We start from the raw sequence: 26,467 nt of genomic DNA, 5'->3' as shown, positions 1-26,467 counted from the left end.
AAACAAGACGACGCTTAGCTGATCGCTTCGTGGAACATCTGAGAAGTATATGAATTAACACCTCTACCTTTCCTGTCACCAGACATTTTAACAGAGATGACCACACTATAGAAGACATCACAATTTGTGGGATAGTTCATTGTTATGGAACTAATGCTATCAAGAAACAAAAAGAATGTGAACTTATTTTCAAACTAGGCACTTTGGAGCCATTTAGAATGAACTATTCGGAGATCATTAACATCATCAACATTCTGAAATTTTGTTTAAAAGACTACTTGTTTGTTTTTTATCACCTTCTTAAAGTACTGTTTTTTTTGTATTCAGCCGGTGAAGGACTTATAGTCCGAAACGTCCTGATAATTGATTTGTAATCAATTATTCTACCTTTTTAAATACCTAAAATATCATTTTCTTTTTTTATATATATATATATATATATATATATATATATATATATTATATATATATATATATATATATAATAGAATTATGTTCAATAAAGCAAAAACTAAAATATTGTCTAAAATATAAGAAGAAATGACATTTTAAGCTAAACCCTACATTCAACATACCTAAAGTAAAAGCAGTTCTGGCTCCTCAGAGGAGGCAAGTCTCTGTTATAAATTGTAGCGTAAAGGAATATCTGCTAGAGGGCATCAGATGATTCTCAGGCATTTGCTATTTACTCCCACCTTTCACTTCTAGAGCTCGGCAACTCTATGAAATCAAACCACCCTGTCCCTAACCCAGCCCTAACCCTAACCTTAAGCAACCCCTTCCCTGAAACCTAACCTCAAACCCAATATCCAACTCTAAACCTAACCACTAAGAATAATCTAATGCCCTCAGAAACTTTATTGGGGGATATTCTTGTGTGCTGTGCTCAGATCATGTGATCTGAGCACAGGTTTTAATTGGTGGGATCCAGAGCCTTACAAACGTCTATCTGCTATAACCACACACAGTACAGTACGAGCAATGGCAGTTCCCAGGTTTTAATTAGAGGAGCAACTCAAACCCTCCCGCCCCCTGCTGAAGAATTGCTTTACCTAGAATGTGTGATTACGAGAAAAAAATGTTAACAATCCACCATAGGGTAGGAAAATCTGGGATGGTAGACAAAAAATAAACTGCGCTTATTCCCATTAGTCCCATTAAACAAAAGTTAAAAAGCAAAGCCAGCGTTGTTGACATGGTGGATTATGGGAGTTGTAGTTTTCCTCTGCATTTCTGCTGATTGGAAACACCTTTCAGTGTGTAGCAGATAAACTACTATTCCCAGACACTGGGAAGACACTGCGCTACTTTAGCCCATATTCTCCCCAATGCAGGCAAACTTGTTCGATCTCTTTTCGTCTGTACTATTATTATTATTATTAGTAGTAGTAGTAGTAGTAGTAGTAGTATTGTATGATTTTGTGTGTGGGTGGACGAAACCGTACGTTATTGTTGTTTGAGTCCGATGAAAAGCCCAACCCGAGTAGCCTGTGGGAGTGTGGCTGGAGCCTTAATAAGGGAATTGTTTAATGGGTAATTAAGGTTGTAGCCACAGTATAAAAGACCCACACCAGACTCAGAGTAAAGGAGAGTAAAGAGTAAAGAGCAAATGCTACCAGTAAGCAAACCCAGCTACTTGTTTTTTAAAAAGGATCATTATAGTTTGTGTTATTTTTCTTTGGCCAATGTGCTCTTTTCTTGTTGTGTGTTTTGTTTAAATCTTTATTTTGTATTTAATTAATAAAAACGAATGCAGCGGCGCAGTTTTGCCCGGTATGTTTTGTGTTGTTTTGGTTTCATTCCATGGTCTGACATCACCACTGCGGCGCTTAAGTCATTTAAGTTGAGGATGTGCTTGATTTTTTCTGCCTTTCTCCTGCCTTAACAACTTTGTTTAATGAATTATTGTATGCAAAGTATGTTAGTAACGTGGTCTTTAAATCTAAATGCTATATTCATGTTTAATGCAGTGCATTTTTAAACGTACTCTGGCACTGTGACAGGCTGCTGTTTTCTTTTCTGTGTTGGCTAGTGGAGAAAATGCGTTTCACAGCCAAATTGGGGTAAAACCTGTATAGACTGCACTTGTATATCTTGATCTACCGTGATGCACTGGACTTACGTGACCTAAGCACCACGTTACTGGATCCTCATCTGATGCACTATCCTTGCACTATTGCGCTACTAATGTGTCATTGTAGATATAACCTCTTGCAGTCCTAACCTGTTGCATCCTAGCTCATATTCTATTTTAATAGTATTATTTGCACACATTGTAAACTATACTGTATTTAAATATTAATCTTGTGTTGTAACCCTGTGCAGTACTGCCGTGTAACACATGTAAGTCACCTTGGATAAGGGCGCCTGCCAAATAAATCAATTAATAAATAACACTGTAGCAGGGGGAGATCTGTGTTGACTCTGCTGGCGCGTTCACAGGGCTGCAGGAAGAGGGCGGCAGTCGTCCAACAACCGCCTGTGAGTCATGGCAGTGACACGGGGAGGTGGGAAAGTGGGTGTGTGGACTTTCCTCCTCTCTGAACGGCTGAGAGGCGAGTCTTGGGAGATTGTTGGCCCTATAAAATAATGCTCCGCTGTTTCCTCAGGTCTGCCCACTTAGATGTGTCGAGAGTGCAGAAGCTCTGATTCAGGACCGGGAATCAGCCGGGAGAAACAGAAAGAGTTTCACAGCGAGACAGTGAGAGCGGGGAACCCTTGGGTAGACCCCGGCGTATTGTAAAAGAGCAGGCTAGTTAGCCGGCAGTGTAGGACGGTGATCCGGGTCGCATGGGTAGCGGCGACTGGGATATAGCTGTCAAGTGCAGCACCTTTTCTTTGTAGTTTTGTTACTGTTTTATTTTCCCTGTTTCTTTGTGCCTTCTGTTTTGAATTATTGTTTCGAAGCACCTGCAAGGGCGCTGGTATAGTGTTCCATCGCTTGGTATTCCCGTGGCTCTGTTTACCATCGTTGGTAAGCGGACCACGGACCCACAGCGCCATCTGCGGGCAAAAAGAAAAAGAGCACCCCGAAATAAAACTGGGCACCTGTGCGGTGTTGCCAAATCCACCTGTCTGTCTCCCGTGTCAGTGAATTACCCACCACCCTTCCACAAATACTATGAAAAGTGTTGCCAGTCAGAACACAATAATACAATTCTACTGTTGCTGGGGGTATAATGGGACCCCCAAGCCCTCTGCCTCCCCATTTTTTTTTGTCGACCAGCCACCACTGTTCACAGGACATGTACTAATTATATTTAATGAAGCATAGAAAGGGTAATTTACATAAATAAATACTGTATTTACGTATTGTCTGGCAGATTGATTTGGAACAGGAATTAAACATAGTTTGAACAATCACATTCACAGGTCCTTTACTAGAGATCAGGGACCTCATATTGACAGATGAGGTAAAGGAATTATCTGATCAATTTTCTAATAGTTTATTCATGTTGATTTACAGGCAACAATCGGAATTGACTTCCTTTCAAAAACCATGTACCTGGAAGACCGAACAGTAAGTACTCTTGGATTCTTGACATTTCACACTACAGAGGGTAGTCTGGCTGAGAAAGGGCAGTAAATTAAATTGTATAGAATGCAGATACATTTCTATCAGGTCACACTATGTATGAGCACTAACAGGGTTTGTATTGCATGTGGTTTAGTCTGGTGCAGTGTATAGGGTTTGTATTGCATGTGGTTTAGTCTGGTGCAGTGTATAGGGTTTGTATTGCATGTGGTTTAGTCTGGTGCAGTGTATAGGGTTTGTATTGCATGTGGTTTAGTCTGGTGCAGTGTATAGGGTTTGTATTGCATGTGGTTTAGTCTGGTGCAGTGTATAGGGTTTGTATTGCATGTGGTTTAGTCTGGTGCAGTGTATAGGGTTTGTATTGCATGTGGTTTAGTCTGGTGCAGTGTATAGGGTTAGTATTGCATGTGGTTTAGTCTGGTGCAGTGTATAGGGTTTGTATTGCATGTGGTTTAGTCTGGTGCAGTGTCTAGGGTTTGTATTGCATGTGGTTTAGTCTGATGCAGTGTATAGGGTTTGTATTGCATGTGGTTTAGTCTGGTGCAGTGTATAGGGTTTGTATTGTACTTTTGTTCCTTGATTTAAAAAATCTGAAATACGAATACTAAGCAGAGAAAAGAATACTTTGAAATATGAATACTTAAAGAGCAAACAGTAAACTGGTGTCTACTGACAGTGTCATTGATATTTATATTGTACACCAATAATACTGCTGGTTACTGAAGATTTCTAATGACTGTTAATTTTTTATATCCAGCACATACAGTAGAGCCTTAGTTATAGAACATGTTGAAGATGTACTCTGGGCTTTTAAAAATAACATTGAATAGAACTAAGAGATGAAAGAGACAAGGAAGTAACAGTACATGCGGTATCATAATTAATGTATTATGAGAAAGATACAACATTTTGCAAAGTGAAGTCTTTAAGATATGCTTAAATCAAATGCACTGTAGGTGTTTGTAGAGACGGATCTCTTTCCATTGCTCTGAAAATGAACAGATCATTGAGAATCAGCGAGCTATCCTGGCTGCTTATTTAACTGAATAAATTACTGCTCAGCCACATTTTATTTTGCAACGCATGCAGCACATGTAAAACTGCTGGATCTTATGAAGTTGAAATGATTTCTTCTGCACTCTTGACGCCCCCTCATCTTTGTCACTGAGGTCTGTAGGTATCCCATCCCTGCATCATCCTCCACAGAATGCTAAATGTGTGCTTCATGCTAAGTGCTCATGACTGATGTTTGATTTAACAAATAGACATGGGGTGATCTAATAGACAGATGAACCCTCTATGCCACCTGCAGTAGCGGCTCCTCCTGTGTTTTCTCCCTCAGGCTAGTCCCTGATGCTCTGTGTGTGTGTGTGTGTGTGTGTATGTGTGTGTGTGTGTGTGTGTGCCTCATGCCTGCTTACTTTCTCCCTCCTTCTCCCCCTTCTTTCTCTGCTGCTGGTCCTCCTCTCCAGGTACGGTTGCAGCTGTGGGACACAGCCGGCCAGGAGCGCTTCCGGAGTTTGATTCCCAGCTACATCCGCGACTCCACTGTAGCAGTGGTAGTCTATGACATCACAAGTGAGCAAAGCTTTCCTCACCTAAACAACCCACTTCTGTCTTTACAGCACAGTAGAGTACAGTACATCAAAACCGGTCTGAACTAATTAGGCTTGGATAACAGTTCAGACTTGGAAGCAGCAAAATAAAAAGAAACACATTTCCAGTGTTATTGTGCCTGTTTACTACACTGTATAGGTCATTAAAACAACATCCCGTGACTCAAAGTGTTAGTGTCACTGTATAAAATAATAAATATGTATTATTGATTAACAAAGTGGGGTGTCCCCAATATACCTGACTAGGAGTACAGACCAGAATGTAGCTGAGACACTGGCACAGCAGAACACACATAAAACAGCCACATCCAGTGTTTGATTTAATCTAGAAAACTATACATTAACAGACTGCATTGCAATGCCTTGTGGTTTATTGACTGGAACCCCCTCAGTTATCAGGGGAGAACACTTTTTACTTGAAAGGGGGGTAAAAGCTAAATGGAAAGGAGAACATTGAAACAGACAAAAACAGCTCTGTGTGAATATTGCAGGTTGATCATCTGCATCTTAACAGTGTCACCAGGGAGCCAGTCCCAGGGGTGCACATATCTTATCTTGAGGGTGAAACAGGTTTATTGTCTCGAAATACCATTGAAGCTACCACTGCTGGAGCTTTATTTGTTGACAAACAAGAGAAATATGACTCAGAGAGATTAATTGAACTTCATTTTCTAGCCAGCCCGCTTTGGCTCACTAAAGAGGCTATTTATTTACACATTTTAAATAAAATACATCCCTTTCACTCATGAAGGAACAGCATTTTGAACTAGGTTGGCGTTTGCAGGATGCAGTCTTCGGCTTTTAAAAGAACATGCTGTTATCTTCACTTACAAGTCATAGTCTGTTTTAAACAAATTACTTTTCCCCGCAACAGATGTGAATTCATTTCAGCAGACTTCCAAATGGATTGATGATGTCAGGACAGAAAGAGGAAGTGATGTCATTATCATGCTTGTGGGCAACAAAACAGACCTTGTGGATAAGAGGTGAGCTGTTGTGTCCAGACTGTTTTCTTGATTGATTTGTTGGTTGGTTGATTTATCATTGGCTTCATAATGTTCTTGGTTAGAGTCCTTGTTTCACCTTTAGCCTTTATTGCTAAACACTAAGAACTGTATTAAATTAAATTAGAGGACGGTTTTAAATCAGTCCTAGCAAGACCATCGTATTAAACACGGCAACTGTGGTCCTTGAGGTCCCTTTTACTTTTGTTTAAAACTACTTTTAAAACTACTGTCTGCTTAAACAAACCTACTTACACCACATGTGTTTCTAAGGTAAAATACAACTCTTGAAGATATGCCTGAGAACCTGATTATCTCGAACAACTCTTTTTTTAACGACATCACAATTGCAGATGAGCAACAGGAGGGATTTTACATTTAAACAAAAGCTTTGGAAGCTATGAGAAGTAATAGAAGTAACAATCTATGTGTTTATTTTTAAAATAAGTCATTTATAAGGTACACTCTCAGAAGCGCAGCAAAGTTAGACTAGGTGAGTACATGGGCAATGTACGAATGTCAGTTTCCTTTAACCCTTTAACATGGGGGCTGACATCAGTGTAAGTTCAGTGGTGAATCTCAAGGGAGCTGTCCAGCAGGACTGTCTTCTAAGCCAATCTAGATGTACCACTGTACGAAACACTTCTAATAGGTTGCTTGTCAGTAATTGGAACCCACTGTAAATTCAACAATGGCAGTGTTTTCTACTTAGAGAGTGCCTCAGTGGAACAACTTTGAGTACTGGAATGCTGCCAAAATAACAGTGAGAACATGGCAATATTATTGTGAGTGGTATTCATGAACCTTTTGTAGTCCATTTATTCAGTGCTCGTCAGGTGCGTCAGGTCCAATTTATTTTCACATGCGCTGTTTATTTTATATGCGCTGCTTAAAATATTTAAACTATAAAACAGGTTCAAAAGGCATTGAATCGCAAAAAAACTCAGTACTGTATCTACGGCCAAGCCCCACCCCATGCTCGCTGTATTTTTCACATGCCTCTTTATAGACATGCATACTGATAAATCCTCTCCTGACCACTCGTTTTATCACCAAACTCCTCAATAATGCGATCCAAGTCATTATTTTGTTAATATAACATCTCAAAAGCTCTGCAAATGTCTGTGATATTCTTTGAACGCTGGATGCAGAAGGAGCTATCTCCTTTGTTATGTCTGTGTTATCTCTGTAATGCATGGGGATATGAGATACTTTTTTTTTTTCGGTTTCATTCGGCTCCTTACAGTCTCACTCGGCCATTGAAAGGTTTTCTCGGCTTTTCCCGGGGAAAAAACGACTAGAGACCTGTGCTTTACTTCTTTTTGATGATGCCGACATTGGACTGGAAAGGGAAAATTGCAATGTCGGACCTGGTCCGACATAGGACTGCAAAAGGTGAAGTGGGACATCAGGCTTTTTACTGATTCAATCAAATGACAGTGTATTCATTTCAGTTTAACTGAGATGAGGTCCATGGGACACAGATTTCTCCACCCCTTTAGTACTATAGAAGAGATCATTTATCACGACTGACTGGTGCAAACTGCTAACACACAGTGCATGCAATCTACAGCTATGGCCAAAAGGTTTGCATCACCCTATAGAATTAACCTGCTGAATAATGTTACGATAACATATTGAATTACATACCACTTTGTAGTTTTCCATATACTTAATTACTTTTGCGATATCATTTTGTAGTTTCTTTGAATACATGAATAAAAGATCTAAATTTTGTTCATATAGTTTATTTGAATTATTTCTCAATCCTAACATTTCTAGGTGATGTCAAACTTTTGGCCTTAGCTGTATCTCAGTGGATATATACATTAGTATTCAGACAGAAGAATACATGCAGAACTAGCTAGGGTGGGTGAAATGGTAATGTGCAAATGCTGTTGTGTCAGCTGCTTGATACATGGAAATAAACAGTCCCTGTTACTTTGCAAGACGCATGAAACACTGGTATCTAAAGCAGTGTCCCTACACAAGAGCGGGCAGAATATAGAATATGTGTGTGTGTGTGTGTGTGTGTGTGTGTGTGTGTGTGTGCTGTTGTGTCAGGTAGGATTGAAGACTTGTGTACTTATAAACGTTGTTACTTATTAAATGTCAGAACAAACACTCTCTAACATATAGCTTTATTTTAGACTATCCTACCCTGTGTTCCTAGCCCACGCTGTCTTCACAGGAACAACACTCATCACCCCATTACGGCACCCCTGTAGCATCGAACATGCAAAACTCTAACCATAACATCCCCTCCCCCTTTTAAACACAATTAGCCAGTCACATAGTCCTCCATCCATGTAAGTTGTTGTTTGGCTCTCTGAGGTCACCGAACAACTTAAGGAGCACTGGGAGGTGCAGGTGGGGCTGCAGGCCCATTGTCAATCACAGCTGGGGGCTGCCAGGAAAAAAGTGAAGGAGTGCTCCCCCATCCTTGTGCTTCTGTTGGCACAGGAACTTTCCTCAGGCGATCTGCATACCATTGTGACCCACCCTACAGACGGTAAGTAGCTGGACCCAGCTTCTGACCATCGAGGCTGTAGCTTGCTGTGATGCCAGGGAAGCCAGACACGCACCCAGTCCTGCTTCTGCAAAGCAGGTGTTTTGGCCCTTCTGGACTGGTCAAATCTCAGCTTCATACGCTACTGCTGAGCCTCTATGTGCAAACGTGTGGCTGATGGTGCAGAATTAATCTTTGCAAAACTAAGGCAATCAAGAGGGAATTGTAATTCCCTTCCCAGCATCAGTAACTGGGAGACACCCCTGTAGTTGTGTGCTTAGAGGCACTGAAGTGTAGGAGTGTTTGCAGGAGAACTGTTTCAAACTGCGTGCCCTCGGTTAGGTAAGCATGAATGCCATTCTTTAGCGTCTGGTTGAGGCGCTCCACACCTCCGTAGCCTGGGGGTGGTATATGGCTGTCCTTATTTGTTTTATAGTTTTTTCTGCCAGGTAAGTGGTAAAGTTGGTTGAGATGAATTGGGGCCCATGTCTGTGGAATGATATCTGGTAGGCCCCAACAAACAAACAATGAATCCAGCCTTTGAATCAATGCTTGCATGGTTACTTACTACATCGGCAGAGCTTCTGGCCACTTTGAATGAAGGTCATGCACCACTAAGAGGTATCACGCATGAGCTGGGGCGCCATGCAGTTCTCCACAGAGGTCCACCTGGAGATGCTTCCAAGGTGCGGATGGCCTCTGCACATGAGACAGAGGTGCAGCAGTCAATGGAGAAGACTTGCTGCTGAGGAGGCATGCAGTGCAATCCTTGACCATCAGCTCAAAGTCTTGGTCGATGTTTGGCCACCAGACAATGTCAATTTGCATTTTGAAGGCTCTGACGTAAAAGTAGAGATGCTAGTGCTCAAACACGCGAATGCAGGCCAACATTTCCCTCTCACCCACGGGTACTTTTGTTCATCTGGTGTGAGGGATCGGGAAGTAAATGCCACCGGTTTCTCTACACCGTCATGAAGCTGTGACAGTACAGCACCCAGTGCCACTGTAGAGCCATCACAGGTAACAACCGTAGGTGATGCAAGACTGAAGTGTGCCAGCGTGGGGGCCGAAGTGAGCTAATGCTTAGTAGTCTGCATGGCATGGCGACAAGCTGTGGTCCACTTCCACGGTATGTCCTTTTTGAGGAGGTGGCATAGTGGAGCCATAGTAGAGGCAAACTGTGGGAGGAAACAAAGGTAATACGTAGCCATGCTGTGACAGGTGTGAGTGGTGTAGTGCCGAAACAAGGCAATCCAGACAGCGATTTTGCCCAAAAGTCTGTGTTTTATTTTAAATAACAAAAAGAGCTGTCCCTCTACCAGTAGTGGTATCACGGGGTACACAGCGAGCGTTCAAACTCAAAAACAAAACAATAATTAACAATTATAATCCCACATCCAGTGCACGAAAATGTGCTCTCCAATGTCGGGTCCATGGTGCGTGCTGATGATGTGCAGTGAGGGAAGTGCTCGGTGTCTTGTGGACTGGCTCCGTGGCTGCAGCCCCTCACTCTCACTCCTCATCTGCAAAGACAAAAAACAAACACGTAACAAAATAACAAAACGCAGCTCAGGCCGTCAGTTTACATTTTCAGCGCAAGGCCCAGTACTGACTCAACTGCTTCCCCTTTGTACCCATACACTCCTCCCTGCCACAACCCATCGCCATGGTTTCTCCACTAGAGGGCCGTCCCACAGCTGCTTGCAGTGGAGTCATTCCGGGTACTTGCAACTACGCACCCCTCCTAATATGGTCACCTTCCGGTTTCCACCTACCATCAAGGTGGTCCATCTTGGAGGCAGCATACCACCGTCCTTACACAGCGCCCTGTCTCGTTAGGAGGGAGATTTACATCATTAACTCTTTCTGTCTTTATCACATATCTCACCCCTCAGAGTGATGCCGAAGGAACACTCGGCTAATTCTACATTCCCCAATGGTCCCCCCTCCCTTGAAAAAAAAATCTGCATTTTGATGCTCCTTACCTGCACGATGTTCACAGTATAGTGGAAAGATTGCAGTGCCAGATACCACCAAGTTATCCTGGCGTTATTGTCCTTCATCATGTGTAACCACCTTAAAGGAGCATGATCAGTGATAAGAGAAAGAAAGCCCCAACAAGTAATAGCGAAAAGCGTGAGTAGCCCAATTGATGGCTAAATACTCCTTTTCAATGACAGAGTAGTTAACTTCCCTAGGAGCCATTTTTTTGCTAAAATAAATGATAGGGTGTTCTACCCAGTCAACTTGTTGAGACAGGACTGCCCCCAGACCAATATGGGAGGCATCGGTCTGAAGGATGAACTCTTTGCTGAAATCTGATGAAATCAGAGCGAGAGCTTGACAGAGTCGCTTCTTAATCATATCAAATGCCTCCTGACACTGCCCTATCCATTTAACTAATTTTGGAGCAGCCTTTCAGGTGAGATCTACCAGGGGGTTGACTATGGTGGCATAGTCAGGGATAAAACAGCGATAATAGCCAGCTAACCCCATAGTGATCTCACCTGTGACTTGGTTCTCGGGACCGCCATCTCTACCAGCACCTGGACTTGAGGCGATCTGCTTTACCTGGCCATTACCCATAACGTTGCTAAGATATTGGTCTCTTGTTTGCCAAATGCACACTTGCCCAGCTTGGCTGTTAGCCCTGCCTCCCTTAGAGACTGTAGGATGGCTGAAAGTCTAATAATATGCTCCTTCCAGGTGGAGCTAAAAATCTTCACATCATCAATGTACGTGGCTGCGTACTGATGATGGGGAGCTAAGACCTGGTCCATCAGTCTCTGAAAGGTGGCGGGGGCGCCATGCAACCCGAAGGGCATGGTCCAGAAATGGAACAAGCCATCTGAGGTAGAGAAAGCAGTTTTCTCTTTCAAGCTCTGAGTGAGCGGAACCTGCCAGCATCTTATCTTAAGCATAGTTTTATTTTAGACTGTCCTACCCTGTGTTCCTAGCCCATGCTGTCTTCACAAGAACAACACTCCAATCAACAATCACCCCATTACATCACCCCTGTAACATGTGCATTGGGGGGGGGGGGGGGGGGGGAGTGTGCTTGGTTGTCCATTGGTTAAAGAAATGGGTTTGTTACCAAGAGGTTACAGGTTCAATCCCAGCTCAGCCTATCGTGCATATTTACATTGTATATTGAGGGTTTATGTCAAAGGATTTTTGTCAAGGATTTATAACTGTGTCCTCACCAATTACCATTAAAGAAAATACCCATTATAGCTCGTAATGTAATTATTAATCATGATAAACACAATACCTCGATAAGAACTAGTGATTCTGGCATAATTATCCCTAGCTTCATGATGAGAAGAGATTAATATTATGTATGTTTAAGTATTTCAAATCAATCATACATGTGTATTTGTTATAAGACAAAAGAATCCTAACAATCCAAATTATTATTACATTTATTCATATTCTCAAAGGAAGAAGAATAAAGGTTAGGTTTCACATTTAAAAACATATGTATAAAGAAGAAACAAAATAAAACAATCAAGAAAATGTAATGCATTGTTAAATGTTCATAATGAATCCTTGATCCTCTGGTCTAGAGTTCTGCATTAGTGAAGCAGTCTTTAGTAGTTCATCATGCATTGTTTGGTTTAGTCACGCATTACATATACATGTGCTGACTTCCAAGTGGCTAAGTACACATGTACAATGTTTAGCATCTAGTTGAATAGACACACATTACGTATTGTGATGATATCAATAGCATGGTTTCAGTTAGTTACTTGTAAACACACAATATAAGTTTGATACTTATTCTGTTGGTATGATGTTTAAAACAACATCTTCTTAATACGGTCGTCCTCTCTGTGGAAGTTAGTTGTGCAGAAGCATTGGCGCAGGATCTCCGTGAAGGCTGTAGGCAAAAGCTTTTGTCGTTCCGGAGGGAGCCCATCTTCTCGGGGACAGCTTTGAAGATTACATCATTGCGTCTTCGTTGAAGAACTTAGGAGTTTGAGTTGAGAGAGATGAGATTGAAGAGAGAAAGAGCGAATCTAGAGAGCTACGAAAATCCTTGTTTTGAGTTTAAACAACACGAGATATAGGCGTTCCCTTGTACTGTAAACTAGTCCTTGTCGGTCCTTCCATTGGTTCACAGTATTTGATAGACAGTTGCGTGTCACACAAAAAGGGTGTGTTAAAAATTGAATGTATCCACCTATTTTGTTATCCAAGTATTTTACATTTATCATTTATCATCTCCTATTCAATATAACTTTAGTTACATTCATTAAAGAAGAATATAAATTGCAGTTTCATTCTCTTTACAAAATTTTATGATTACAGTTATATAAAACACATCATAATACAATCAAAGGATAATATTCAAAAGTAGTTATCAGTTTATAATATTCATTTTAAAACACAATAAATCCTTAAGGTTTATTGGGAAACTTACTTAAATAATAACTATTAAACTAGTATCTACAAGTTATGTAATTAAAAATGATTCTTAAAGCATTTTATCTAACTTAACACAATAATGGTACAACTGCATAGTCACTGTAGCTTGGCTTGGTAAGTTTTATGACACCTTAGGAGACCAGACAATCAGATAGCATTGTCGAAGACGAGCTTCAAAGAGTTAACACAGTTTTTGGCCTGTGCCTTTGGTTTCATCAACAAGCTTTGCAGTAGATCTGGTTAAGAATGTTCTGGAATTGGTGTAATAATAATAAATAATAATAATAATAATAATAATAATAATAAAATAATAATAATAATAATAATAATAATGATAAAATGTGATGAAACCGGTTAGACAACCTTGGCCTTCCAGTGTAAGTCTTGGTTTGAAGCATTTCATTGAATATTACATTTCAGCACATCGTAAAGTGTTTAATCATTACCGTCTATGAATAACTAATACCTGTATTGTTATTTTTAGAATGTGATGCAGAACTCCATAACCATTCAGTTATTGTGTTGTTGATATATTTAGGTATTAAAAATACTTTTCTGTTTGAAGTGTCAGTGTCCGCAAGACAAATGTCATGGTGCTTGTTGAACAGAGTAGATAGCAATAATTTAGTTTATCAAATTGAAATGAACAATTAGACTAGTAAAATTAATTTGACACATTTAAATATAATGTTGTTCTCTTCAGCATTGCTTTGAGTGGCCCTATTGTTTGTTAAAAAGCATGTTACTGTTGCTGAGATAAAAATGGATTAACTCAGGTCTTGGTTTTTACTTATGTTTATCAATTACCTTCCTCCTGCTTTTTCATCTTCTCCTTGCTTAATGTTTGCAGACAGAACTGTCGTCTCCTGAGCTAGTTCAAACATTGCTGAGGCCTTCACTAAAGCCTTGAATAATCTTCATATGAAGTGCAGCTGGCAAGGTGCCTGAAAGTACAGCTCACATAGCTGAAACAAAGAGGCCACATTGCTGATTCTTTTATTGCTCTGGTGCAACACAAAAATAACTTAATCACTTGAACAAAGAATGCATTCAACAGAGGAATACATAACATGTCAGCACCTTGGACAGATTGATGCCTTCTCCCCCTGAGATTTGAATGTATTCATTATATAAGGGCTAATAAAAGACAGCAAGTTTATCTAGCTTCTTGTAAGGGGTTATTCACCTACAGCATCATATGAATAAACTAACAAGAACCTGTTATAATAATCCCTTTATAAACCTGCTTTCCCTATTAAACCCATTCAATCATTTAAAATAAAAAATAGCTTCTCTCTATTTGTTTGAAATTCTATTGACTGTCTATCAAGTGGTAAATAACATAAAATTAAGAAAATCTGATATAAATCTAACAAATCAGATGGTGATGGATTAGTTAGTCTCCACAATATGTGGAGCTGTACATTTTTCTTCTGACCGTTTTCACTCTATTTCTCAGCATTTTAGTACATACATGCATGCCTTTTAATAGATGTTTTAAAAAAGCATCAATTTATGTCTTCTATGAAATTATATTATAAATAAATCATTCTTACTTTTAATAAAGCGGTTGCATTTGTTACTGATTATAATGTCGAAAGCTAGCAAGTCAAGTTAACTATTTCCCCTGAAAGGGAAGCACAGAAACAAATGAGAGCGAAATGGAGGAGAGAGCTGTGGTGTTAAAGAAAATTCTCAGAAATGAGAAGCTCAATTCAACAGTGAGAAGATTAAGTAAAGGGTACTGAAGGCCAGGGAAATGGATTGTAAAACCTTTGTTTCTATACCTTCTGGGCGATAGAGTTCATTCCTTCAGGACCAAGTTAACAGAATTCACACTCAATCCTAAACCGTTTTGACAGGTTGCTGCACATCACTTTCTTCCTGCCCTGTTGGAAATCGGTTTTAGTAATACTCAAAATATTTCCTGTTTCCATTGAGACTCTAATGGAATGTGACAAGTTTTAGTCACATGCTTAGATAGTAACTGCAATAATGGAGCTTGTTCGCTTGCAGCAAGCACAGCAAACTAAGTCACAGTAACGGGATATAGGGACTTGATACAGTTGATTGAAGCTGCCTGTGAACTTGACTTGGAAGAAGTGTATCTGCCTTTCACAATAATGTCTGTAAATTAGATGGAGTAAATTAACTTTAGAGCGATTGTTGGCATTTATATAGTATCTGAAACCTGAAAGAGGAGATTACCATTAAGAATGATTCTGCTTTAGGTGCTCTGTTTGTTGATGCTAGGCAGAGGCAATGGTAGTTACACAGGGCAGATTAAAAAAGGAATTGATCTTAACATAGAAAAAATATGTCACGATAGACATACTAGTAGGTAAGTATATTTATTCTAATTTCAGTAGTTAACCAAACTACACCACATGATGAAAAGTATGGGCACCAGGTCCCATAATTTTGGTATACGCTGGCAATTAGAAATCTAGTACTTGATAACATTTATTTGGATCCCTCTTTGCAGGTTCTTTTTGATCCCAGGACCACACAACACAGGATAGTTATAAATGGATTTTACACAAGTTTCTTTAAAAGATGGAATTTCATTGGTCACAGCGTAAAATATCGTTTTCGTTTATCTGGTTATGTAGTGACTTTATATAAATGAGTCTCTAGGCGTACTGTTTAAGAACATCCAAATAATTGTAACTGAGACATACCATAATAGTTCAGTGATATCATGTAGAACTCGGATTCCCTTGACAACAATTGACATCCACGCAAAGTGTCAGAAATATAAAACAATCGTTTAAGGAAAAAAACGAATCTAATATTACAGAAAGGAAAGTCTATTGGTTAGAGATACACGTGAATAGTAATATTCCATAGTCACACGATTACAACGGCCATAACATCATTAGCATACATGGTTAATACACTAATTTGAATGTGTCTTATCACACAAAGTGTCTATTTTGCATTAGTATTTTCAATACCTGTTTCTCGATGTAATCGAGCATGTCAATATGCACAAGAATTAATTCAGCTTCCCATTCAGAAAGGAAACCAACATTCCAGTACCTAATTTAGCAAGTTAGTTTTACCGTGTTAACTTAGTTTAGATGTGATGTACCAAATTAATAATATGTTATCAACCTCAGTTGATTATATATTCAAATTAACCCAGGAATGGTGCAATGATGAAATTCTCTGCATTTACGAGGCAACTCCTTTTGAGTTGCACATTTCAAACAAACATAATACATTTCTTACACACTCTAAAACAGGAAGTTATATTCTATTCCTAGAACAGTTTCCACTTAACTTGATAGCATTTGCCTCAGTTTCTTTCTCGAGTCATAAAGTATTTAATATTAGACATGTTGAATACTTATCGATTTCCATATACAGATGTCAATCTGTGTCGCTGAATACTGCAGCTCTCCGGATCTGCTGTTCCAATGTAGACGGCACTTTGCTGTACGCATTATATTGCATAGGCTCGCAATAACAAGTAGTTCCTTTCAAATGGAGATCAGCTTGTTTGATTTCCAAATTCCTTGCAGAATTAGTTGTTGTTGGTAGTTTTCCCCACTGGAACATTGGTTCTTCCTTGCCTTCTGTGAATTCGAGCATGTGTTCTCCCATGCAACTTTCTTCTTAGCAGTGTGCTTCCATTTTGTTCCTCAGAGCTCAAAGCCACTTCTAGCGGGTGGACACTTCTCTTGCACATCTCCTTTGCGGACAGCACACTTGGTCAGCATGCATGTCTGGCAGCAGGAGCACGCACAACTGGAAAATAGCAGCATGCATCAGAAGCTCACCCACACTTTGAAAGTCAGCGGGTTTTGTGATGCTCTCTTCAACCCTGTGATTGGTTAGTCTGGTTATTTTGGGCAGTGCCTGAGTCCACGTGAAGTGTCTTTCATTGGTAGTTCTCATACCGACGCAGCTCCTTGTTGTCCATTGGTCTGCTATTTCGCCCCCTGTCAGCTGGATTTACAACAAGGATTGGTTCTCGTCTAGATGTCAAGGCACCCAGAATTGTCTGGAAGTTGCCCTCAGCAAAATACTACTGGCGCTGAAATGACTCATTCAGTGATAGGTAGAGATAAAACTCTTGTCCAGCAGTTAATTTACGAGTCTTTCTAAAAACATTCTTTGTCAGTGGGGGAGTTTGTAACCCAACCAAGATGACACAGAGAATGGTTTAAGATCCCCTCTGTATATTCCAATTCTGTTACTTTCATGCACAGAATGATATGATGACCCCCCAACCCCCCACCCCCCCTGACGTTACAGTTAACACAGAATAGTTTAATTAGTAAGCATTTTAAAACACGTCATTCAGTAGTGGGCGATATAACAATTAAAAATAATGCATCAGAATTTGCCAAAAACAGATAAAATCTAACGATTGTAATGCAATTACTACATAGGTCAAGTGTAACTGACTATATGTTTTACCAAGAGAAGATCAAAAGAAAGCCAAAAAATGTTTTGGTCTCACGAGTCTCTGTCTTAATTCTGTTAATCTCCATGGGAGGGTCCAGCTGTGTTTGCAGGATGCTTAGAAAAATCCACGTTCAGTGTAACTTCCTGTTGCCTCCAGGAGCACTCACGGGTTCTCCCATGTGGCAATGATAAAGATTCAGCTGGTAACAGCCCTGGGCTCCAGCGCAACAAAGCAATTATTCAGCACAACTGGTTGTAAGAACAGATTGCAGTCCCGATACAGGTTCACTCGACAGTCAATATTTGTTACTTTAATTGTCTATCAAATATAGAAGCACAGTCTCAGCTTACTCTAGTCATTCCAACCTGGTTTATCTCGGAAGGGGATGCTGCAGCCACAGTATTAGAATAAGCAAAAATAGAAACCCGTCAGCATCTTCTGCAGCCAAACGTGAGCACAGATACAGACAGCTCTTCCTGTAATGTGCTTCCCTGCTTGCTGCCTTGTTTGTGTCTCTTCCAATCTCCGTGCTCCTTTCTCACACTCCTGCTCTTTAAAGCTGTGTGGATTTGCTTGCTTCTTTCACTGGCTCCGCTCACACGGATTACTTAATCTATTAGGACGCAGGTCGAACTTGCTGTTCTGTATTCCTCTTCCCTTGGCACCGTTCGTTTGTTTCTTCTCTCCCTCTCAGCCCTCTTTTTATTGTCTGTGGAGGGTAGATTAGAGCAGGTGAAAACAAGTTCATCTCAGTGAAAAAAATACTTCAGAAATATGCCATGTTATTTACAGCTATTATGTATCCTGTATAACAAATGCATGCATGGATGTACTATTTAAAAGGTAAGTACAGTGATAGCTTGGTCATATTACAACATTTAAATATTCAGAAAACTTCAATTTGCTAGACATTTCAATACCAGCAACTTCCACTGTAGATGGACTGATCATAATTTACAATAGAGCAAATGCAAAGGAACTCCTTGGTCAAATCTTGTGACAAAATCAGAAAGGGACACATAAAAAAAAAGCTGATTATAAGACAAGAAGGTATTGGCTTGACTCACCAGCTGCTCTTACAACTGCCACTGGAAGCCATTATCACTGGTAGCCACAGAAACCCCTCTCAGCTGCTTGGGTTGTGGTGAGAGATGGTATTGATGTATAGATTCCCTGGGGCTGCTTGGACCTGCTTATCTGTGGCAGGTGTGGTTGACTCATTCATCACTCAAGCCTAGTCAGTGCTGGAGCCTGAAATGAGAAGTCTTGTTCACAAAAATCAGTCCCAGATATCAGTGCTCTCACAATAAATCGTGTCAGCACCTCTTAGCATGGGGTTGGGCGTCTCTGCTGAACAGGAGTCCAGTATTACAACTGACAGAGCGAGATTAGGATGTATATGAACAGTCAAAGATTGCCTCCTGTGCCGCCAGGTAGCAGGTATGGACTGGTTTCTGATACTGTAGAATTATAAACATGTCAGGGGGACAAATGTGAGGGGTATTTTAGCCCCTAATGTGTATTGTTTGGCTTAGAGCTTTTTGCATCATTTTTTCATAGCACACTTGTTTTTTTAATACCATTTTTTAGGATATCTTGAAACAAAACTAGCAGTTACTGCATAGGGTAATATTTCTTAATGCTTGTCATTTAAGATTTAACTTAAGTGTTATATTGCAGTGCATGACTGAATGATACACAGCAGAGGATACAAAGCTTTGAGCATTTTCAGCTTCTTTGTTTATGGTGAATTGGTTATAATTGATCAGTTATTTAAGGCTTATTTTGCATTTATAAATGTATCATGTACCACTATGTACTGTATACTGGTACATTTAAGTATTAATTAACTGGCACTCAAATTGTCTCAATTTTTAAAATGTTTACACCTGGCTGTGCATATGAGTACCTGCACTTTTTTGTTTAGAATTTCACCCCTGATCAAATGTAGTAGTAATTCCTGTGATTATAGATTGGTCTCTATGCAAACCAGTAACAATATGGAATATGGGCTTCTTCATAGCTTTGTAGGGTTTCTGTTCTGGGTGCTTCACTCATTACGTTGTGGAGGTGAGAGTAGACGCAGTTTCTCACGGAGATCACTGTTCTTCCCCATGGGATTTCATCACAGAGGAGTGAGCTATTCACATTCTGCTTTATACATAGCCTTTAAATCTCAGAAAATCGGAACAGATAAACCTCAGTTCAGTCATTGATGGAGGTGTCACTAAACTGAGGCATCTTCTAACGTTATACAGTCACAATATTGACCTTGGATATCAGTTTAAGAAAATAATAACTACAATATGTTGAGGCAGAGAGGAAGCCATGTGTCTCTCCCTTTAATCAGTGACCCTTTATTTGACGAATGATACCTTTATGTGATGAGCGATACATTTAGGTGACAAGCAACACATTTATGATGCCTTTATGTGACGAGCGATACCTTTATGTGACGAGTGATACCTTTGTGATGAGCGATACCTTTATGATAACTTTATGTGACGTGCAATGCCTTTATGATACCTTTATGTGATGAATGATACCTTTATGTGATGAGTGATACCTTTATGTGACGCACAGTACCTTTATGTGACACGCGATACCTTTATGTGACAAGTGATACCTTTATGTGACAAGTGATAACTTTGTGACGAGCAATACCTTTATGATATCTTTGTGTAAACAAGTGATACCTTTGAGTGATGAGTGATGCCTTTATGTGACAAGCGATACCTTTGTGATACCTTTTTGTGACAAATGATACCTTTGTGACAAGTGATACCTTTATGTGAGGTCCTATTGGAAGTGACTCTGCAGCAGCAGTTGTGATGCATAGGTCATCCCAAGTCTCTGCAAGGCGCTGTGGAGAAAAGCCTTTACTAAATGACTAATTAACCGATTCATTAATTAAACTGACTCAGCTAATAATAAAACCGACCAGCCTGCAGCCCAGAACTGCTGCAATCCCACTTTGCCGCATAATTGATGTCCCTGTTCTTTTAACTTCTGCAGGCAAATTACAATTGAAGAGGGAGAGCAGAGAGCTAAAGAGTTGAGTGTAATGTTCATCGAGACCAGCGCTAAAACCGGCTACAATGTGAAACAGGTCAGTACACTCTGCACATCTTTCCTAAGACCAACGGCAAGGGTTTTACCAAGGGGGATAAGATTTGCACTGATCCCTATGACTTTATAGTACAGTGAGCAGCCCTGGAGCAAAGCGGCAGTGAAAGATATTCTTTCCCTACAAGCAATTTAATTCAGAGCGTAGAAAATACAAAGGGATGTCAGACGGTAGAAAGAGGGACCCACAACCAGCATATTTATTTTATTTTCACTTGCAAGTTTCTGTTGCGTGTCAGACAGGCTGCAGTTTGAGGTGCAAGGCAGTTCATAGCTGTACGCGTCACAGCCCTCCGTGACAACCGCTCCAATGAGACCCGTTCTGCAGACAGTCTTCTGTATTCTGGTGTGAACTCTCACTCACTCGTCCTAAACTTGCTGCAGCACAGAAGAGAAAGCAAACATTGCTTAGTGGGAAATGTGGTTCACTGCCAAAAAAAATTGCCTTGTTTATTAAAAAAGGAAGAATTAAAGAAATGTTAGGCCCACTTTCCATCTTTGGGAAAAGGCACCATTGAATACATTTACTATGTAGGAGTCTATTTGCCCCATAGGGGAAATGAAAGCAAAAAGAGTCTTTGATTACCTGTCAATATATACAGAACAGAAAATGAGTATACCATATGACAGACAATTCTCATTGATATTAATTTCAAGGGACCAGCAAAAAATGGTTTTATTCTGAGGTGTCTGTCAGTTTTTTTATTGAAGTTACAAGAACACCGGCATTTTTAAACCACTAAAGCATGGTGTCCTCAACATTCATAATTTCCTGTTGCTAAGCCTGCATTATTGTATCCTGTTTCTTTAGATTGATTGACATAGTGTTTGCGGGAATGTTGACACCTGCAGCAACATCTTTCATTTATAATGCTGGTGCATTATCCACCAGTTTCAATACCTCCACTTTGTCTGCAATGATAATGTACGTTTTTTGCGCTGCTTCCTGGAAATGGCATTGGTGTGCAACTTGAAAATCATCATAAGATCTGTGCTCCCAAAACAGCACTAAAATACAGCACAGGCACGAATCAGGATGCAAGTTAATACATTCCCAAAATCATTTACACTCAGCTGTTTGAACTAGGGCGTTTAGAAGGATTCAAATTTTTCTTCCCAGAGAGGGCTCCAAAATAATTTGCACTAACAGGAAATTTATGTTAAGTGAACTCGTATTGCAAGAAATAACTTTCTAAGTGACTGCTAAGTTTGTCTGGGAACATGTCGAAAATTCGAAGTATCAAGAAATGAGTCTAATTGGAGTTGGTTTTAATGAGAAGTGACTGTATTTTTAAATGAGGTTGAATTCTCTGATGTGTAATACTGACGGAGCGTTCATAGTTGTACTCTCCTTCTATGTTTGGACTGTAGATCATGTAAAGATTCACTGTTTTTGCTTGCAATTATCAAAGCTGATCATTATCATTCTGTTTTAATTGTTAGTGGTACGTTAGTAATGATGAATAATTCTAGTGCATTACACAGCTCTTAATACACAGGGCTTGCTGGGTTTTTTATCTTCAAGCTCTGTATACTTAAATGACTTGTTAAAAAGCCACCTTCACTGAGGTTATGAAATTCTAGTGATCCTTTCATGCCACCATTACTTGCATTGTAAATTATTAAACTGCCTGCTTACAGAAGTCAATTGCAACTGAATGAAAGCAGGGGTTTCGAAACTATACCCAGCATAGGTGTCAGCACTCTCACAATAGTGCAGTGTGGGGTGCAGATCGGGATTGATGCCGGACATCATCCTGTTGGGTGGAGCAGCCCACTGTAATAAGCCCCGTTTATCTCAATCTCTTTGTAGCAGATTCTCCCAAAGCACTGCTTATTGTAGGAGATACAAACAATAATACGCCTGTGACATCATGTGGAAGGGTGTGGGTATTCACTGACACGGGAGACAGAAAAGTATATTTGCAAACACCGCACAGGTGAACAGTTTTTTTTCAAGTGATTTATTTTAGCCCGCAGAGGGTGCTGTTGTCCATGGCCTGAATACCAGCGATGGTAGACAGGTCCATAGAAATAACCACTTGTGAACAGACATGCTGGAGCCTTCACAGGTGCTTTGAAATAATAACAAAAGGCGAAATCAAAAAGAGAAACTAAAACACAGTAATCAAAAACTACAAAGAAAAGGTGCTACACTCAGCAGTGTTACCCCGACCATTCGTACCCACATGGCCCAGGTCCCCGTCCTACACTCGCTCCCTCAGCCTGCTTTCTATACATGTATGGGGTTTGCCCAAGGTTTCCCTGCTAGTAATATTTTTATTTTCTTCTCTTTGGGTTTCTTTTTTCTTTTTCCGGCCATTCTCGGTCCTGGAGCAGAGCTTCTGCTAGCTCGTTGTTTCGTTTTAAAAGGGCAGAGCTGACAGAACAACAGAACGTTATTTTATAGGGCCAGCAATCCCCCTAAGGCCTGCCTCTCAGCCACTCAGAGAGAGGGAGAGCCACACACCTTCTTCCCCACCTCTCCTTGTCACTGCCATGACTGACAGGCGGTAAGGCCTCTGCCCTTTTCCTGCAGCACTATGAACGCACAAGAAGAGTCAGTATCCTGTTACACATACTCTAATTTAAAAAAAAAAAGAGATTTTTGCTATTTTTTTGATTCACAGTAAATTCAAAAGTAGTATACTGTATATGGAGTTAATAATAATTCAGGTATTATTTCGAGTATATTAAATGCCTGATATTTAAATATTACTTATATTTTAAAAATATATTTGGATAATTAAAAGTAATACAGCAGGAAATATAGTTCTTTTTTTATTACTTACCCTTATTGACATTCAAGTTGTACAAATTCCTGATATATCTTTTATTTAACATAATCATGATAGTTTTGATATTTGTATTAACATTTCGTCTGGTCCAGTCAAGGAGAGTCTGAGGATCTAAATACATCCATGGGAGCTCCTGAATGTTTTGTTGTACAGAACTTTCACATGACATGTTTAGGGGGGGAGGCAAGGCACTGTTGATCCACCCAGTATGCTGATGTTAAACACCTGTGATGAAGCTTGATCGTTGAGGTGTCCTGGTTCTGATGTTAAACCCCTGTGATGAAGCTTGATCAATGAGGTGTCCTGGTTCTGATGTTAAACGCCTGTGATGAAGCTTGATCATTGAGGTGTCCTGGTTCTGATGTTAAACCCCTGTGATGAAGCTTGATCGTTGAGGTGTCCTGGTTCTAATGTTAAACCCCTGTGATGAAGCTTGATCATTGAGGTGTCCTGGTTCTGATGTTAAACCCCTGTGATGAAGCTTGATCATTGAGGTGGCCTGGTTCTGTTTCAGCTGTTCCGGCAAGTGGCAGCAGCACTCCCTGGGATGGAGAGCATGCAAGAGAAGACCAAAGAGGACAGTATCCTTTTCATAATCTCTTTTGTCTGTCCAGGTCAAATACAGAGGTGGTGAAGGCAGCACCAGCAGCTGTGAAGGTGACTGGAGTCTGAACCTGCATAATGAACTGTAGAAAAGATTGAGCTTCTTCAAATGCCAAAATTAAGTTGAATACACCAAGTCACCATTATGCAACTAAATAATTGTATGGCAACTGTTGTTGTGGACCAGTAATTGTCAAACAGTTCCTATATTCTACTGCAGGTGGTGTGATTACTATTGACATCACACTTTTAGCTCTGTCTTATCAGTTGTTGAAGTGGGTTGCAACATGGTGTGATCATTCCTTAGGACATATTCTGGAAGGTATCTAGATCAGGGTCCTTTGACAGCCTGTCTTGATTGATTTGTCAAAAAATCTTTACCAGCTACTTGGCGATGACCTCACAGCCACTTTGTGGATGTGAAACTCCATGGTTTAAGATGGGAGATTCAAAGATGGTAGATGGACAGCCATTGTATATAAAATATATATTTTAATTGGTTCCAACACTCGCAAAGTATGCAAGAGAATCAAATGGAGATGATGAGCTTTTCTCTATCCTTTGTTGTCCTAGAAATAATGTCAGTAGATCTGGGGAATTGTGCCATGGCTACCTGGGTGATTTAGTTCTGACTCCTTAGGAATGCATAGCATGCTGACAAATGGAGCTCCTCTAGATGGGAGATTTATATTATACAGATCCAAAATGAGAATAGACGGCAGCTGGATTTTTAAAACAAAGAACCAAGAAATCCCCATCTATTTCATCAACCACTTATTTTTTTGTCCCCATAGAAATCTTCAGTAAGGTGTCCTAAAATCTGCAAAGAGAAAAATGTATTTTCCGCAAAGAACTAGTACGATTCTACGGCAATGACTTTTCAGTGAAAAATAGTGTTAATGAGAGTGAATAAATAAGATAAAAGAAGTCACCGTTAAGTAAGCAATAACCCATGGCAGGGTATGCAATAACCCATAGGCCTGTCTTACACACCCAGAAGTGCAGTAAGATAGTCTTACTGCACACCATGGTGTGGGTTACAGCGCTTATAAAATGGCTGTATTGTAATATAAGTTGTATGTAATGTATCCTTCCACCAGTGGAAAATAGTTCCCATGCTTTGTCTTTTAGAAACTACAAATTTACTGGAAACATTTTGCTTTTTTTTAGATAGATTTTTTTACATGTTTTACACGTTAGTAAGTACGTTTATGTTTGGAATCACTGCTTTCCTAGCACAATAATCATGCCCTGCACCTTTATTTTGTATTCCTCCAAAAGCATTGCCTGCGTCTCTCCACAGCACTACTTTGTCCAGAATCTCAGTGCATGAGCTGAACCCAGCCACTCTGGCAGGCAGTCATGCAGAATGTTACTCATATCAGTCAACCTCAACAAAACTGCTCACTGCATTATATGTAGGGGTCTATTTAAATCGCGGTAAATTTATGTATTTTTCACGGGTAGGATGCGGAATAAAATTAGGATTTCTCTGACATTTCAGGGACCTGTTTAAACATAAGTAGAGGGTATTTCAGAACACTATAAAGCCTTCCTTACTAAAACAGAGTGCTGTCATTTGTTAAAGGCAAGCAAACAGCATCCCCCTGCAGTTGACTTGCCCATACATGAGACTTCACGTTCTGCATCCACTGAATAGGTGTTAAGGCAAAGCTTTGCCAAGTTATACAGATGTGGAACTCGATCAGAAACAGTCCCAAAACTCGTTTACCCAAGGGCATCTGGCATACTTTAATAAAGGTAATGTTCCAGCACGTTCGTTGTCGTGTTATTTGTCCCATCCAATAATTTATTTTATTAGTACCAAGTCAAAACAAAGAAAATGTGGCTATGAAAAAGTAAACAGCAGGTTGAAGCGAGGTGGCTGTGCTAGATCGTTTTAGTACTGATTTAACTTACAGACAGGAATACTTTTTGTCTGGGCTGACTTTCCAGTTTAGTTTCTGAAACCTGTTTATTTTACATTCTGTTCAGCAGCCTCTGTAGTGGCCTTTTGTTTAATGTGTGATTCTGAAGCTAAATAGCGATTGACTGTATTTTCTCAAAAGACACATTGACATATGCAAAACAATTACCTCAGTCTGCATGTACAGTTTCTTTGGGAAATATCTTGAAACGAGCATCAGCCGAAATATACTTTTTTTTTTTTTTTGTCGTCCATTTCTACAATTTTACCTCCAATGCTGAAAACTAGATTTTAGCAATCTAAATGAAAACAATGCAGCACCAACTTTTGGCCCACCCCCTACTGCACAGTACAGGTCACAGAAAAGCAGTACAGACGCACTGATAGGTTTATTAAAAATTTGTTCTCATTTGAATAGTAAACATCAACGTTAACCGCTTTGGAGAATTTTTTTGTAAATGTTATTTGTGTGCGTTTTATGTCTGTTTGTTTTTTGCTAAGTGC

At 39.9% G+C, this 26,467-nt stretch overlaps 1 protein-coding gene across 1 annotated transcript in view; it reads left to right on the top strand.

Moving 5' to 3' along the window:
• LOC121323654 (ras-related protein Rab-6B) overlaps positions 1 to 26,467 on the top strand; it is a 128,813-nt gene that overhangs the window by 95,742 nt on the left and 6,604 nt on the right. Inside the window, exons 3-7 of the mRNA XM_041264837.1 lie at positions 3,467 to 3,520; positions 5,008 to 5,113; positions 6,026 to 6,137; positions 20,525 to 20,618; positions 23,948 to 24,014. Coding sequence (XP_041120771.1) covers positions 3,467 to 3,520; positions 5,008 to 5,113; positions 6,026 to 6,137; positions 20,525 to 20,618; positions 23,948 to 24,014 — 433 coding nt within the window. The remainder of the gene's footprint in view (positions 1 to 3,466; positions 3,521 to 5,007; positions 5,114 to 6,025; positions 6,138 to 20,524; positions 20,619 to 23,947; positions 24,015 to 26,467) is intronic.

Source organism: Polyodon spathula, chromosome 11, assembly GCF_017654505.1.
Source record: "Polyodon spathula isolate WHYD16114869_AA chromosome 11, ASM1765450v1, whole genome shotgun sequence".
NCBI lineage: Eukaryota > Metazoa > Chordata > Actinopteri > Acipenseriformes > Polyodontidae > Polyodon > Polyodon spathula.
The sequence above is the reverse complement of the archived record's forward strand: the minus strand, read 5'-3'. Positions and strand labels throughout refer to the sequence as shown.